Here is a 17,109-nt window from a genome sequence, read left to right on the forward strand (position 1 = left end):
AAGCAAATGAAAATATTAAATACATAAGTTACATGCAACTATATAATATTAAAAATCAATTGATAATCACTGGTTGGTTGCCGCTTTTATCATTTGATAACCGCAAATTACTTTTATTGCCACAGCTTTATCGTTCAACCTTAAGCTACAATTTCATTACTTGCTATTAGCATGATATAAAAAATTTACTTACTATTATCGCCCAATCTTAAGTTACGAATTATTTCATAAACTTAAAATTATCGTTCAGACTAGTAGTTACATACATAAGCTTAGAAATATAACAAAAATATTTAACTCAATGGAAAAAGAGCTTATACTACTACGACAAGATACAGCTTGTTTCCTCCCTAACTTCCATCGTCTACCTTTCAAATGAATTCCTTAGCTCCCATAAAAATATAGATGTGCTATATCAAAACAACCAAGCTTGAATCTAACTTTCACATCACCATCCATGAATTGTAACAAAATCGGAGCTTTTCCAGAAAAATGCTAGACCATAACACATTTGACGTGGAAAAAAAAAATGATGTATTCACTTCGAAAGATACAAGTACCAAAAAAACCTCTTTCTGATAAATAATTTCCATGCACTTCCATAAGTTTTTGCAAAGAGAAACCATGAAAATCAGCTCTCAAGTTGAAGCATTTGCTAAACATGTGCACTTGTATCGAGGAAAACAAGAGGAACAAAATCAAGAGGAAATAAGCAACTTGAACTTCATCCCCATTCTGAATGGAATAAGCCTTAATGCTAGTCTGAACAACTTGAACCTCAAACATTAGTTAAACAGCTTGAATTTCATCTTCATTCAAATTAGACTGAACCTTAGTAGCTTGAATGTAACGAAAAGGAGCGCAACATGAAGAAATATCAATTTCAGCAACTTCCATGGCATTACAGACCCATTCAGGGATATCTCCTTTTGGAAACTACAGGACAAAGGTACAATTTCTAAGCAACATAATACTTCGTATATATTCAGTTAATCTACTTGGTGAGTCCTTATACTAAAGACTGAAGAGTAAATTAATCTCTCTCTAAGCAATTTAGTCTCTACACATCTAATTTGAAAACAAATAGGTAAAAAGTAAGAAACTAGTTATGAATCCTAACCATTGGATTAACAAATTCTCTATTCTTCATACCAATCAAAGCCTAAATGACAGTAACCTTAAACATTTGTTTTAAAGTGAGAAGGAAGAGAAGAAAAAAACCCAAAATTTAACAGTTTTTAAAAAGCAAGACTAAATTACTCAATTTTTCATGTCACTTTAATGGACAACAAATCAAACATTTTTTAATGCTCAACCTGTCTCTTACAGTTTTACTTATTTTAAAATTAAATGTACAAAAACTAATTTGCTCATTTATATAGTAGAAAGACTACTTTGATTTTAAGCCTATAAAATAGGCACCTGCCAGTTAATTTAACCTAAATATTCCTATAAATGACCAGTTGGTGGAACATCAAATTAATCAACTCTTTCTACTTGCAGCTAGGACTGTATCGATTTTTGATGAACTATAATCATGATGCTCATTAACCAAAAAATCAAGGGAAAAAGAGAGAACAAAAGAATGACACAATCGCATGATTGCCATTGAAATGCTGAAGTACGAAAACAAGCACATGGTTAGTGTTGGAATCCCTATAATTAAGGATAGAAACCTTACCTTATTACTAATAGTTCCCTTGTAAATAGAAACTAATCTCAGTTACTGATTCTTAGAAAATTAGGAATTGCTTCCTTTAAAATGATTATTCCTCTTTTTATAATCTGTAAACTAAAGCAGTAGAAATATAGCATAATATTTTTCCTCTGAGTTTTTTCATGGCATTAAAGCTTTAGGATTCATTCGATCCTATTTTTTCTCTAATTTTCCTTCCTAAAAATTCCTTCGGTTTAGTCCTCCAATGGATGATATCAATGAAAATTTCTCTGAAACTGAGACATCACAAATAACTCAGAATATCAATCAAGGAATCACTCAAGGTGAAATTAATTCCTCCCTTATAATCACCAATCATTGGCTAAATGGGAAGAACTTCCTGCAATGGTGTCTCAATCGGTTCTTATGGTGATTCGTGGTTGTGGTAAATTAGGGTACATCAATGGAGAAATTCCACGACCAACCATAGTTGATCCTACTTATGCCACTTGGGAACTCGACAATTCAATTGTAATGGCTTGGCTAATCAATTCTATGGAAGGCCATATAAGCCGCACCTATCTTTTTTTCAAAGCTGCAAAAGACGTGGGATGCAGTCAAAGAAAACTACTCAGATCTTGGAAATGCCTCCCAAGTATTTGAGGTCAAGCTTAAGTTAAAGGATATCCGACAAGGAACACTCGAGGTAACTCACTACTACAACAATCTGAAAATTTTGTGGCAAGAACTGAATGTGTACTATGAGGCAGATTGGGGTGAAGGCTTAGAACACAACAGGTTTATGACCCATCTCAACAATGAACGTCTTTATGAGTTTTTAGCAGGATTGAACTGTGAGTTAGATGAGGTCCGTGGCCAAATTCTGGGTAGATCACCTCTCCCAACGATCGGTGAAGCATTTGCAGAAGTTAGAAGAGAAGAAAAACGTCTTTTCATGATGGGAGATTCAAAGGAACCTAAATCTATGACCCCGATTTCTAACCGTCCTACTGAATCCTCTGCTCTCATCTCCAAAGGTCCACAACCACAAAAACAACGTGCTGGAAATGATTCTGGATCAACAAAACCATGGTGTAGTCACTGCAATCGTGTTGGTCATACAAAAGAAAAATGCTTCAAACTTCATGGCTATCCTGAAAAAAAACAAAAGGATAATAAGGCTGTCATGTTATCCTCCACTACTGCAGATGATGTTCTTGATGTTCGCTTAACAAAAACACAGCTTGAGACTCTCCATAAGATACTTGGTACTCCCACTACTCATGGATCTCTAGCCACTCAAGGTGACTCCACGTTGTTTCACACCTACACTCCTTGTCATAACAAATCCCGAATCCGCATAGTGATTTTCTTACTCACCGTATTTGGAATAGGAGAAGTACAAATGACAGAGAGTTTTTCTCTCGATATAGTCCTACATGTCCCAAACTTGTCCTGTAATTTACTTTCAATTAGTAAACTTACTAAGGATGAAAAAGTTCTTGCTGAATTTTCGCAATTGGTTGTGTGATCTGAATGTAAATCGGGGAGGATGATTGGCCTTTATTAAAGTTGATGATGGACTATATATTTGAAATAAAAACAAGACACAAAGGGATTGGCTCTATCCACTTCAAAGAGGACACTATTATGTTATGGCACGAGGGTTAGGACATTCAAACTTTGTGTATTTGAAAAACATCTTCATTGTTATTTCAAAATAAAAGTATTAATTCCTTGAAGTGTGAAATTTGCCAATTATCTAAACATACCCATGTGCCATACCCATTAAAACCACATATTCAGTCCCAACCTTTTTCGTTAATCCATATGGAGAGCCAACCGAGTGAAAAATATTACAGGGGCTAGATGGTTTATAACATTCATTGATGATCATACTAGGGTCTGTTGGGTCTATCTACTTAAAGAAAAATCTAAAACACCCAAAGTATTCCAAAATTTTCACTCAATGGTTCGAACCCAATTCAACTCTACCATACATACCCTCTGTACTGACAATGAGAGAGAATACTTTAACTCTGTCTTAAGTCCATACCTTTCTGACCAAGGCATTATACACCAAAGCTCTTGTCCTGACACTCCTCAACAAAACAGGATCTCTAAGAGAAAAAATTGTCATCTCGTTGATGTGGCTCGAGCCATAATGTTCACCATGAATGTTCCAAAATACTTGTGGGGAGAAGCTGTCCTCACTGCCTGTTATCTCATAAACAGAATGCCATCAAAGATCCTCAATTTCCAAACACCTCTAAATACGCTTTTAAAGGCCTTCCCTCTATTTCATGTTCCTAATCTTTCAGCCAAAATATTCGGTTGTAAAGCTTTTGTCCATACCCATCAACCAAATCAATCCAAACTTGATCCTCGAGCCCACACCTGCATCTTCATTGGATATTCCCCTACACAAAAAGGCTATAAGTGTTACTCACCAACATTGCGCCAAATGTTTGTCTCTCGGGATGTTACCTTCTTTGAAAATGAACCATACTTTGCAGCATCTCATCTTCAGAGGGAGATTTTTAATGAAGATGAGACCCTTAATACTCTCCTCATTATACCTCCTGATCCTACTACTATTATCACAAACAAACCTATCCCAGATTTAGTTGTTGTTTCCTCTGTGCAGCAAGAATTTAACACTGTCCTTCCCAATAACAATACCTCCACCGAAGTACAACAGGGAAAACAGCAAATACAAGTTCACTCCCAACGGAATCGTTCTCCTGAAACTAATACAGCAGTGCCAATTACATCTCCAACCGAGGACTGTTCTGGAACAGAAGTCCCACCTTCGTCACCATCCATCTATCTTCCAATTGCAGTTCGAAAAGGTACAAGGAGCTGCACTCAACATCCTATTTCTCGGTTTGTATCCTATGGAAATTTATCTAAGTCTTACAAAGCTTTTGTAACTAATGTTGATTCTGTAAAAACTCCAAAAAATATAGAAGAGGCACTTGAATCAGCTGAGTGGAGACAAGCAGTGATGGAAGAAATGAAGGCCCTCAAAAACAATGAAACATGGGAAGTCTTGGATCTACCTAAAGGGAAAAAAATCGTAAGGTGCAAATGGATTTTCACTACGAAATTTAAACCCGATGGTCGAATTGACCGATACAAAGCTCGACTTGTGGCTAAGGGATTCACCAAAACTTATGGTCTCGACTACAACGAGACGTTTGCACCGGTTGCCAAGCTAAACACCGTTCGAGTCCAACTACCTCTTGCTGCCAACCTTGATTGGCACTTGACCCAATTGGATGTAAAAAATGTTTTTCTCAACAGGGAATTAAATGAGAAGGTGTACATGGATTTCCCACCCGGGTTTGAAGAAAACAAGGACCAAGTGTGTAAGTTGAAGAAGCCCTTGTATGGGCTGAAACAATCTCCACGAGCGTGGTTCAGCCGATTTGCAAAAGCTATGACTAGCAGAAATTACATTCAAGGACAGGTAAACCACACCATGTTCTACAAGCACTCGGAAGAGGGTAAATGCTGCACCCTTATCGTTTATGTCGACGATATAATATTAACAGGAAATGACTCGAGTAAAATTTTGAGATTGAAAGAATTTCTTGGTATAGAGTTTGAACTTAAAGACTTAAGGAGTCTTAAATATTTTCTTGGTATGGAGGTAGCAAGGTCAAAAAAAGGTATCTTCATTTCCCAAAGGAAATATGTTCTTGATCTCTTGTCGGAAGTTGGTTTGATGGGCAACAAACAAATAAAACTCCTATGGAGTTTAATCTTAAATTGAAACTAATGAAGATGGAGAAGAAATCGACGAGGGAGATATCAACGTCTAGTAGGAAGGCTCATCTACCTATCTCACACCCGTCCGACATAGCCTTGATGTGAGTGTTATTTGTCGGTATATGCATGCCCCGAGGGAGAAACACACGAAGCTGCATATAGAATACTAAGATATCTAAAAGGAACTCTGGTAAAGGCACATACTTCAAGAAGATCATCAACCGAAGCGTGGAAGTCTACATTGATGCTGATCAAGGAGTTACATTAATGATAGACGCTCTACAAGCGGCTATTGTAGTTATGTTTGGGGTAATCTCGTGATGTGGAGGAGCAAAAAACAGTCTGTGGTAGCATGCAGCAGTGCAGAGGTAGAGTATCGAGTACTATCTCATGGTATATGCGAAGGAGTTTGGATACAAAGACTTATGGGAGAACTAAAAGTGCCTTATACCAGACCTATGAAGATGTATTGTGACAATCAAGCTGCTGTCAACATAGCACATAATCCTGTGCATCATGATCGGACCAAACTTGTGGAAATACATCGTCACATTATAAAAGAAAAAATACACTCAGGAGAAGTATGCATCACCTACCTACCTACTAGACAACAAGTTGCAGACATGTTAACTAAAAGTTTGAACAAAAACATGTTTGAAGAACTTATTGACAAGTTGGGTTTGATTAACATCTACAATCCTTGAGGGGGAGTGTTGGAATCCCTATAATTAAGGATAGAAACCTTACCTTATTACTAGTAGTTCCCTTGTAAATAGAAACTAATCTCAGTTACTGATTCTTAGGAAATTAGGAATTGTTTCCTTTAAAATGATTATTCCTCTCTTTATAATCTGTAAACTAAAACAGTAGAAATATAACATAATATTTTTCCTCTTAGTTTTTTCAGTTAGATACCAGCTATTTGCCTCAGAAACTTGGAAGTCCTAATTCTTGAAGCTACAACGTTTGTAAACTAGCAAGCATATACCAAGTTTAAGGTGAAAAGGTTTCTAAATAGTATACTGCTCTAAAAAGATCGATAAAATAAATTCTTTAATCCCTGATGCTGGGTAATAAATAGAGATATTTTAACGGGCTAGTGAGGATGGTAATTTATGCAAGGTTAGAAGTGGCTACTGTAGCAATGTAAGCCTTGTAAACTGGGCTATGGATGTCACTGTATTCATCCAAGACAAGACAATATTTCTTCACTCAAACTTAGGAAGAAGATAATACTTCAAAATAATTTTAAATCTGAGCTAACCACCATTAAAGAATAATGTTTTGGAAGAATGAAATGCTGAAGTAGATTACAGAATAAAATTAAAAGATAGAGGATATTAAGCATGATTGAAAAAATCTTAAATCTTAGAAAGATCAATGGCAGGAAGAAAGAGATTACCATTTTCTGCAAAAAGTTGCATACAAACCTGCAACAAGATATTAAGAACAATATATATTCTTAATATAACATGAAAAGAAATGAGAAAGAAAAAAGAAAGCTGGACAAAGCAAAAGGCAAACATACTCGGGAAACTTCCCTTGGACTATGGATGAGTGTAGATTTTTGCTAAGCTGAAATTGTCAAAAAATTTACTCTCAATCATTCGAAATAAACAACACATGAAAGCAACAAAGCCTAAAACATAGAAACTTTTAAGGTTGTACCTGCATCATATAGTATAAATTATGAAATGAAAGAAGCTGAGATCCCATAGCATCTTTTGTGACCAGAGAATGAATGTAGGCCCTCGTATAGTTTTTGCAAACCTATATTTAGGCAAATAGAGTAATACACCAAGAAGTCAATTCATATATTAACAATTTTAAGCAAATATGTCATGAAATGCATACCATACAAGCACATGTAGGATCAATAGGGCGAGTATCCTCAGCCATTGCCCTGTGCTTGAGTTTAAGCACTCCCTGCAAATAGGTGATTGAATAACATCAGAATACTACATTCATATTTAAAATAAAAGTTGGGTGTAATTAATACTCTTTAGGTTCACATTCTAACTTGTTAAAATTCAAAACAAAAATATCAATTCATTAAGGGGTGAAGTTATGAGACCAAACTTCTAGCATTACCATACTATGTTCACCTAGAGACTCGAATGTTAGCATTGGATACAGGTATTCGATTTACTTTAAGTTTTTCCATGAATTTGGAGGGACCTTGAAGAGTCATATCCCCATATACATGTCTAAAAATGTGTTGGGCATAGGTGTTAAGACATACTTGTTCACTTCAAGAAAAATGAAGAGCCAAACCAACATAGGTTGTAAATACAAGAATGAACAAAACATGCAAGGTACAAGTTATAGTAACGCCATTCAACGAGAAAAGACTAGTCATACTAGAAGGCAAACAGAAAAAAAGGCATGTTGTGGCTTGGTGCCATAAACACCATTCATATGTAAAGTTAAACCAAATGATATTATGGCACTCAATGAACAAGATTGGGAACACTGACTCTCAAAATACTTTTTAAATGTATCACCTCAGGGACAAGGGCAGTTCCAAAACGAGCAGTTCGAGTCGGATAAACACAGTCATACATGTCAGCACCCAAGGCACTACAGACCACAATATCCAGTGGATACCCAACACCCTGAAATGAAGCAAGCACACATAATGATTTACAGCAACATAAATGGATAAAAGAAGGTAAAATTCGTCAGAATGATGTAGATTAAAATGAAAAAACTCATTTTTACCATGACATATCGTGGTTTATCTTCAGGCAGTGTCGCAGTACACTGAGCAACAACACGCCAAAATGAATCTTTATCTTCACCGCCTGCAAGACCACCAATAGCATAGCTGTCACACAAGTGAACTTAAGTTAATTCAGCTTGTAAACTGAATCTTTATACAGTTGGCAAAACACTAACAGTAAAGAAAATCTAGCAATTATGATTGTTAACAACAAAAAGAGAGTTCAAACAGAAACTGGCATGGGTATTCACAATACCAGTCAACAAGGCTCTAACAGCATCTTTTTTGAGAATAATAATGCTGGGAATCAGAGATCTAGATGTTGGAGTTGCATTTTCTTAAATAACCAATCATTTTATAAGCTAAAAGTAACACCAACCTTTTACATTCTAGCCCTAGAAACGGATTTAGATATTGAAATTCAATGTGGAAAATTTCAGTTGCAACTTGCTAAAACAATATATTCAAATGGAACTTAACAAGAATGGGACACTATTCCTTGAAATTGTAAAATCAATGTTGTACAAAAATATCCACGAAGGAAATATAGCATGAGAAGGACACTATCCCTTGATCATCTGCTTAAATAATAAATCATTCTGCCATCAAATTAACCTTTTATTTTATAGTCCTAGAAAATAACTTGGATATTGAAATGCTATGTGGAAAATTACATAGCAACTTGCTAAAGTATGAACATCAAGATCAGATCATCCGCTATAGAGTATCTTCAAAGGAAACATAGCATGAGTAGGACAATATTTGTGTATATAGAATGCACATACCCTGGTAAATTTCGATCCACCAATCCTCGAACACATATATCCCTGATAAAAATGAGCATCAGGAAAGGGAAAAGTTGCCCACAGTATCATTAGTAATTGAAAAGGGGTAAAACACACATCAAATAGCATGGTTGCGATATGAAGATCAGAGATTCACCTTAGTACTGGATCTAAACCACCTTGTACTATACCAAACAAATTCTGGTCATGTGGCCTTTTATGAGCTGTCCATAAGATTAAGGCAGCAAAAAGAACCTAACTCAATCAGAATGTCACTATTAAGAGAATAACAACATTACTGATAAATAACAATTATTTAAAGGAGAAAGAGGAGAGGAGTGAAGTGGAACACCAGAAAGAGGTATGGTTAAATGGCTGATGGATCCAAGTGCAGAAGGTAAAAGTTGATATTTAATAAATTAAATGACATTCAACGATAACATTGTGTTGCTTTGTATGATTATATTTATAACACACTGTATAAGCATTTTTAAAAAACTTCAAAAGTTATGTATACAAGCTTGATAAAAGATAATCCACTCCAACAAGCTAGAGGACAGGCAGACAAGGCAAAATACTTATTTAAAGCTCAAAGATTGGTAAATAATATGATTTTAAGCCAAACGGTTAATATTTCCATGCAAGAACCGTGAGCGAGCGTTGTTCAGTCTTAAGCATAATTACCAGCTATGCATCTGTCTATCCAGCGGAGGGTACGATACATGGCCTCTTCAATTCGTGGACCAGTAATAGTAGTTTTCACCACATCATCAAGAGCCATTATTATATCTGCTCCAATTCTATTCTGTATAATTGTTAGGAGAAGATAAAGTTAAAATGGAATATTCAGAACATATAGAGACAATAAGCCCAAGAAACATTTAGGATTTATCCTATAGTTAAAATGGAATATTCAAAACATATAAAGACAATAAGCCTATTAAACATTTAGGATTTTATCCTATGTCTCTTGGTTACTGTTAAGGGATAAAAGAGTATGGGTTCAGGGATAAAAAGGTGAAGGCACATAATTCTGTTAATATATATACAAAGGCAAAAAGGTTCTCATAGCAAGTGATCCTTAACTTTTGCTAGATCTTTATACTGCTAATAACCACTTAAGTGAAACTATCACAAATATCATGTACTGAGAGTAAAAAATCTGAGTAAATTACACTATGAATCATTTGAAGAACAAGCACCCCTTATTTATCCAAAAGTAATCTTTATGAAATCTCAATTCATGGCTTAAAAGAGACACTTATTTGGTTGAAAAGGGAACCAAGAATAACAAAACACCTCCTCTCATCCCAGTAATATGAGTCAGTGTTGCAAAAGTTAGGGGGAAGAAAGAATAACTTTTAGTTTTTACCAAAAACATAATATAACAACAATTACCAAAGTACACTAAAATAAAGCACCTACTTGGATTTGAATAGATTCCTCTGGTGTTAGGAGCATTGGCTTTCCATCCACTGGAGACTGAGTTAAGAAACATGAAGCCTTTTAAAAGTAAAACATCACAAAAACAAGAAAGAAGTAACAAGAAAAGGGTATGCTTCCAGCTGATACTTAAGCAGATTATTATACTAATTACTTCCAAGATGTCATGAACACTACAGAGAAATATTAATAACTAAATACCTGAAATGTTACACCCTTTTCAGTGATGTCAGCTAAATGCAGCAGTGAAACCTATAAAGTAACCAACAAGAGAGATTGTAATCTTCAACATACCACACATATATTATCTATCACTAACTGAATTATACACACTGGAGATCAAGATTTAACACCATGTAGTAACAACGTAATTATGATTCAGAGAAAGGAAAACAAAACATCAAAATTTCTAAACAGTTATTATTTTTCCTTAAGACACTAGTGCACAGAAGTCATATAAACTGTATACATACATGTGTCACGAGCCGCAATTCAAAGCTTGTGACCATCACACCAAATACATCCGATGGAGGCCTATTGTGTAGATAGGAATCATTTGACCCGCAAGAACTGACTCAATTCGATAAGCTATTGGAGAAGCCTGTCAGATTGAAGTCTAATTGCCCCGATAACAGAGATATGACAACTTAGGCTATTTTGGTAACTAATCTTAGAAAATTGATAGAATCATATCTTGTAAAAATTAGATTTGATTTGATAAGGCATATCTTATAAATCACTAAAGTCAAGGGATATAGTTAATCTCATCCGTCAATATAAATGTATCTTGACCGTCGATTTTGGAAGAGCTCAACTATAAATAAAGAACCTCCCCTCATTTGCACTCACTTCATTCATTGTTTCATTATTCTTTGTGAATAAGAGAATATAGAGAGCATTTACTCAAACACCTTGTGTGCGTTCTTTTTATTATTCTTTTATTGCTTCTTTTGGCACAAATTTGCTTCCGCTATACAAATTGGTGTCTTGGAGAAGTTCTTAAGGAACCTTCACTTGAGTAAAACTGACTTAGGCGAGTTTGGATGAATAGATTACCTAAGGCCGTACGGATCGCGAGACAAAAGATCTAACCCCGTGACACATGCATATAATAGCAAGTACTTGAAAATTTAAAAAGAATGATGAACAATGAAATGAACCAAAAATTTAGAGAGATACAACAATGTCAAATCATAACACAACCATTTGAAAGCCTCCAGAATCCGTCAGCAATGCTCTAGGCCAATTCATAAATTTGTGAAGACCACCCAATTCATCAATAAGCTCAGATGTAGGACGAAGAGCCAGATGATACGTATTCCCAAGAATTATTTGACAACCAATCTCCTCAAGCTGGTCAGTTGTCAAACCTTTTATTGTGCCTGCCATGAGGAGGGGGAACCATGTCTTCTAGTAGTAAGATTTAAGAAATAAAAAGCACATGATGCAGTGAGCTATCCATGGAGTGAAGTATATAAGAATTTGATAGAGGTGAAGCATATAATGCAAGGCATGCATCAATCTTGAACTATCCATGCTAAATGTCCATTCAATGGAAGGCAATTCCAGATACTTATATTCACAACTAATCATCTGTAGAATCAAATACAAACAAATTCATTGGCGTCTCTTAGTTTTAGAAGATTATAAGAATGTGAAATCTCATCAACGACAAAGTTTAGGGCAATGATGTGAAACATCTAAACTACCTTTTAGAAAAGGGTCGAAAGTACAATATATTTTGCAACATAAAAGATTAAAGATCCTTATAAATTGTTCCGAGTATTCTAAATATGCTATAGAATGTGTGTGATATTAATATTAAAAAATTCAACCTTGCGTTCCCACGGGCATAAACAGAGGTGTCTGGCATACAAAGTGAGGAAGTGTTAGTTGAGCTGCCCGAGCACGATTAAACCTCCCTAGAACCTATGAAAACCAGAGAAAAAAAAATTGCATATCAGCAACCATCCAAACCTCGCTAGGTTAAATCAAGAAACGTATTTAAAGTTGGAATCATCAAGATTGAGCCCAAGAAAAAATTATCACGTTCACTTACTAAAATATCCTTATAATCCAGGAACAGAAGTAATAACTGGTAAGAAGAATCAATTACCGAAAAGAAACAAAATTACGGTGAAAACAACATCTATGAAGAGAGATTATTCCATTAAATAGTTTAAAAGCAGTTTCTGTAAATCAACATTTTCAAGAACTGCTATTTTCCTCTAACCTGTTACTATCATTCGACAAACGAAACATAATAATAATAATAATAATAATAATAATAATAATAATAATAATAATAATATGCTGAGAAGAGGCGGGTAAATCTTTTGTTAAGATGATTTTGGCTCGAAAGTTAAATAAAAACAAAAGATGCGGCATTCAAAGTTTAAAAGTCCCACCTCGAAACGAAGCGCCATCAAGCAGCTTTAAGGGACGTTTAAATAGCGGTGGTGTAGCGTGTCGCAGGCCGCTATTTCACAATATCGGCGCCGACCGCCACCGCTAAAGGCCTCAATAGAAATGTGAAAATTTGCACTTGAACAGCAGCGGATCAAGGCGGCAAATATCAGTGTAACCGAAAACGGTGGCGATAACGGTCCGTTATTCCCGCTAAACCGATAGGTTTAAAAAATTTCTCCTTCTCACCAAAGTAAACATAGGGAAAGATTATGAGATGAGACAGAGTAATAAACAGTAGGATGGAAAACAAATATAACAGAGTGATGCAAAGGCAGATGGCGGATAACTCAATATCTCATTACTACCGTAGACATCTTCAGAGTTATGTCTAGGGTTTTAAAATTTAGAAACTTGGCGGCGGCGGGATATGGGAAGAGAGATGAAGAGTAGGTCCGGATTTTTTAAAGTAAATTTTACAAGTTCTATTTTTTAAGGCTTTTATGTAAAAATTACTCGGTTAGTTATTTAAACATTAGTTATTCTTATTCTGGTTATTTTTTCTTTTTAATTTAGATATTCAAAATAGAAATTGATCAAATTGGTCATTCTATTATTATCTATTTGAAGTGACTGACGGCTTGTTTACCTTAAATTTAGAGTGACTAAAGTGAAAATGCACCATTAATCTTCTGTTACCATTTAGCATTGAAGTGGTCAATTTGATCAATTTCTATTGTAAGTGACCAAATTAACAAAAAAATACATTTGGTGACCAAAATAGGAACAACCCCTATTTCAAGTTACTAACGATGTAATTTACCCATAATTTTATATGATTTTAAGACGAGAAAAAAAGTAATTATTATGTATACAAACTAATAATTTAAACAAAGAAAACTTCATTATTATTCACACATCGGTGAAAAACGAAATTATGTAACAAATGTATTTATAAAATTGGTATAAATTACAAATGAGGGTTTTTAATGGTTAAATATAAATGTTAAAAATTATAGAGGCCTATGTTCAAATCTTATTATGGGTATATTTTTATTAAAAATATAATGGCGTAATGTTAAATTTAGCACACAACGTTTGCATTTCTTTTATCAATGACTTTTAGCTAAATTTGACCCTCAACATTTTAAAAACAATCGGATTTAGCTATTAACCTTTCAAAAAGAGTCGATTTATTGTTTTTTAACAAAAATACTGATTAAACCATTAAATTTTTAAACATGACAACCACTATGGCAAGTCACGAGTATTTTATGCTAATCTTTTTATGAACATTTTTATAATTTTTTATTTTATATTTTTCAATCTTTTATAATTTTTAAAGGATTTGTTGGCGTGACATGTAAGACAAAATAGTATTATGTCAACATAAAGTACGTGTGGACTACCACTCGGGTTGTTACACCAACATCGTTAAAAAGTTAATATTTTAGTCAGCATTTTCGTTTAAAAAAAAGATGATTTGACTCTTTTTTAAAGGTTAATGCCAAAATTTAGCTCAAAAAAGAATAAGGACTAGATTGAAAAATATGTAAACATTGATGGCTAAATTTTGCATAATGTCAAATATAAAATAACAAAAATACCCTCAAAGCAGTGCATTTTACTTTGTAAAGGACATTTTCGTCATTATCCAACTGAATTGATACAGATTAATGGTGGAGGGTAGTATTAGGGCGACACAGATATTGAAATTATACGGGATATATATGGGTTAAGGGGGTTTAGGGGTTAGTAATTTTTTAATTGGGTAGAGAAGGGCTGGCAAGCGGCACCAATAGGGATTGTGGCTTTTTGTCAAGCAAGACTGGTGGATGGGCTATGGCAAGCGACACTCTTGGTGGAAGTGACCTGACAGTCACAGGAAAAAAATTTACTGACCGGTGGTCAGGCATTCAGCCCAATTTTCGGGCCTTTTCAGGGGTAAATTTTTGTAACACCCCAAACCCGGCCTAAACATTAGGGCCAAATCTGGTGATGTCACATTGTAACACCCCTTACCCGTATTCTACGCTGGAATAAGGTACGAGGCATTACCAGAATAAATACACTTATAAACATATTAAACCGAGTTATAAAATTTCATCCAAATTAAAAACTTTCAAATTATTATCTTCGAGTCGCTAATTAGGGTTTACGAGGCCCAATACATACCCATTCATATGCTCAATATATCCGTTAAATCAATCCAATATTGAAGAATCCACTTTAAGTCAGAATCAATATTAATCGCAATCATAAATCTTTTCATGTTATTTTCATATATCACTAACTGAACTTTGAATGTCAATTTACGAATATGTAATTCACTAACACATTCTGGTATATACAATGTTTAATTGATGAAATCATTTAATTGAGCTAAATTTCATATTCACTCCAAATTTTCTTCTATATCCATAAATGCTTTCACTTACCATTTACCTAACCAATTTCTCGAACCAAGCTATCACACAACAATAATACATCACCTGTGCTTCATGAATTCAATGTTCGAATCTTATCACCATCAAATCCATGTCATTTGAATACTTAAAGTTTATTCAAGCATATATTATTACGTTTCATATACCAAGCATTTGTCAAAATTACGAATACGCAATCAATTCATTTGTCATTCATTTAACTAGCAAATTAATCTCAAAATTCATAACATTCCATTACTTAAGATATGCCATAAAACACTCCTTTAACATAAACTAGCACCATGACCGAATTTTTAGTATGCTATTTATTCCCCTTTTTCCGAATCACATAGCAAAATATTACAAATATGTATATATTTGAATTCTATAATTATGCATCAACTTACCAACATGAGTTAATTCATGAGCCACTCATGACATCATTTCATGCCAAATATACCACACGCATATGCTATGAAACTTTATTTTCACTCATGAGCTTACCATGACCAGTAATGCACCAATATAAGCATCACTCTTATTTCAACATTTATCGATTATAATCAGACATTTAACCAGTTATACACAATTCATTCATATACTTTATTGTCCTCATCCTCCTCTCCATCCCACATCATTTATGTATACAACATGCTTAAATAGCATTATACATAATTTCACTATTCACTTATATTTAAATTCAAAGCTGTCTAGTCGAGTTACAGTCACTAAATTATTTTTATCCAAAGCTAAAGAGCTCCAAATTAAGTTCTGTTAATTTTCCCTGAAACTAGACTCACATATCTTCTTACCATAAAATTTTCAGAATTTTTGGCTTAGCCAATTAGTACAGTTTATTCTTTAAAGTCACCCCTGTTTCATTACTCAACATCTCTGACCTCTCTTCACTAAAAATGAATTATCTCATTGTACATAATTCAGATGATATTTCCGTTTATTTCCTTCGAAAATAGACTCATTAAAAATTCTAAACATATAAATTATAACTCATAATTATTTTTGTATAATTTTTAATTTTTTTCAGATTTAGAATAGGGATTCCGCAATCAACCCGACCCTGCCTCACTAAAATTCAAATATCTCAAAATATATAACTCTTTTGCTTGCTCTATTTATTTTATGTAAAAATAGACTCATTAAGCTTTCATTTCATATCTTATTCACTCTCCTAATTCAATTTCCATCATTTTTGGTGATTTTTCAAATTCACACTATTGTTACTGTCCAAAATTGTTTTGTTGCTAATTTTACTTTTTCATAATTTCACTTTTTCACTTTCAATCATTATTCAATTCAATTCCACACATATATTCATCATTCAATCACACTTAATCGTTACATGATCTCATGTATTTTCACTTAGTCAATTTCCCGATGAACACTTCAGAATAATAACAGATACACGGTGGATTCAGCACACAGCAAACACCCTTTGTAATTAATGATATCTGGTGGGATCAGCACATAGCAACCACCTTATAATTAATGATACCGGTTCACATAATAACCTGCACATAGTACTACACATGTGACAATCACTATCCGATACACGTAGTAGCCTGCACATAGTACTACACACGTGATCGAAGCTATCCGGTACGCATAGTAGCCTGCACATAGTATTACACATGCGACCTACCATTTTGGTACACGTAGTAGCCTGCACATAGTACTACACACATGACCATCACTTTCACTTTCACATAGTGGCCTACACATAGTCTATGCCACACATGTGATCATTTCTGTCACTTCATTCGTATCCCTTTTTATTCCAAATGTTCAATCGGAAAATTTCTCACTTTTCTCATTTTTTCCTTTTTCACTAATCAAAGTCAAATCATTGTCTTTCTTGACTTATAATAACACATTTAA

The 17,109-nt window shown here is 34.3% G+C and overlaps 1 protein-coding gene across 1 annotated transcript; it reads right to left on the bottom strand.

Annotated features, from left to right (window-relative positions):
- Positions 1-208: 208 nt before the first annotated feature.
- Positions 209-13,263, bottom strand: LOC105785282 (uncharacterized). Its single transcript, XM_052632610.1, has 15 exons — positions 12,790-13,263; positions 12,217-12,310; positions 11,585-11,763; positions 10,583-10,633; positions 10,364-10,420; positions 9,623-9,743; positions 9,096-9,162; positions 8,939-8,980; positions 8,153-8,258; positions 7,936-8,046; positions 7,286-7,357; positions 7,100-7,201; positions 6,960-7,006; positions 6,834-6,861; positions 209-936 (listed from the first exon to the last, which is right to left on the bottom strand). Exons 1-15 carry the CDS (start codon positions 12,805-12,807, stop codon positions 790-792), a joined length of 1,242 nt encoding a protein of 413 aa, XP_052488570.1. The 5' UTR covers positions 12,808-13,263; the 3' UTR covers positions 209-789.
- Positions 13,264-17,109: the final 3,846 nt, after the last annotated feature.

Source organism: Gossypium raimondii, chromosome 1 (genome assembly GCF_025698545.1).
Source record: "Gossypium raimondii isolate GPD5lz chromosome 1, ASM2569854v1, whole genome shotgun sequence".
In the NCBI taxonomy this organism is placed as follows: Eukaryota; Viridiplantae; Streptophyta; class Magnoliopsida; order Malvales; family Malvaceae; genus Gossypium; species Gossypium raimondii.

What these genes read in the sequence shown, in the direction of transcription:
- LOC105785282 (XM_052632610.1), bottom strand. An exon ending in GATAGACAGATGCATAGCTG is followed by an intron (nt 9,163 to 9,622) that starts GTAATTATGCTT and finishes TCTTATGGACAG; the next exon opens with CTCATAAAAGGCCACATGAC. An exon ending in GTGGATCGAAATTTACCAGG is followed by an intron (nt 8,259 to 8,938) that starts GTATGTGCATTC and finishes CTTGTGTGACAG; the next exon opens with CTATGCTATTGGTGGTCTTG.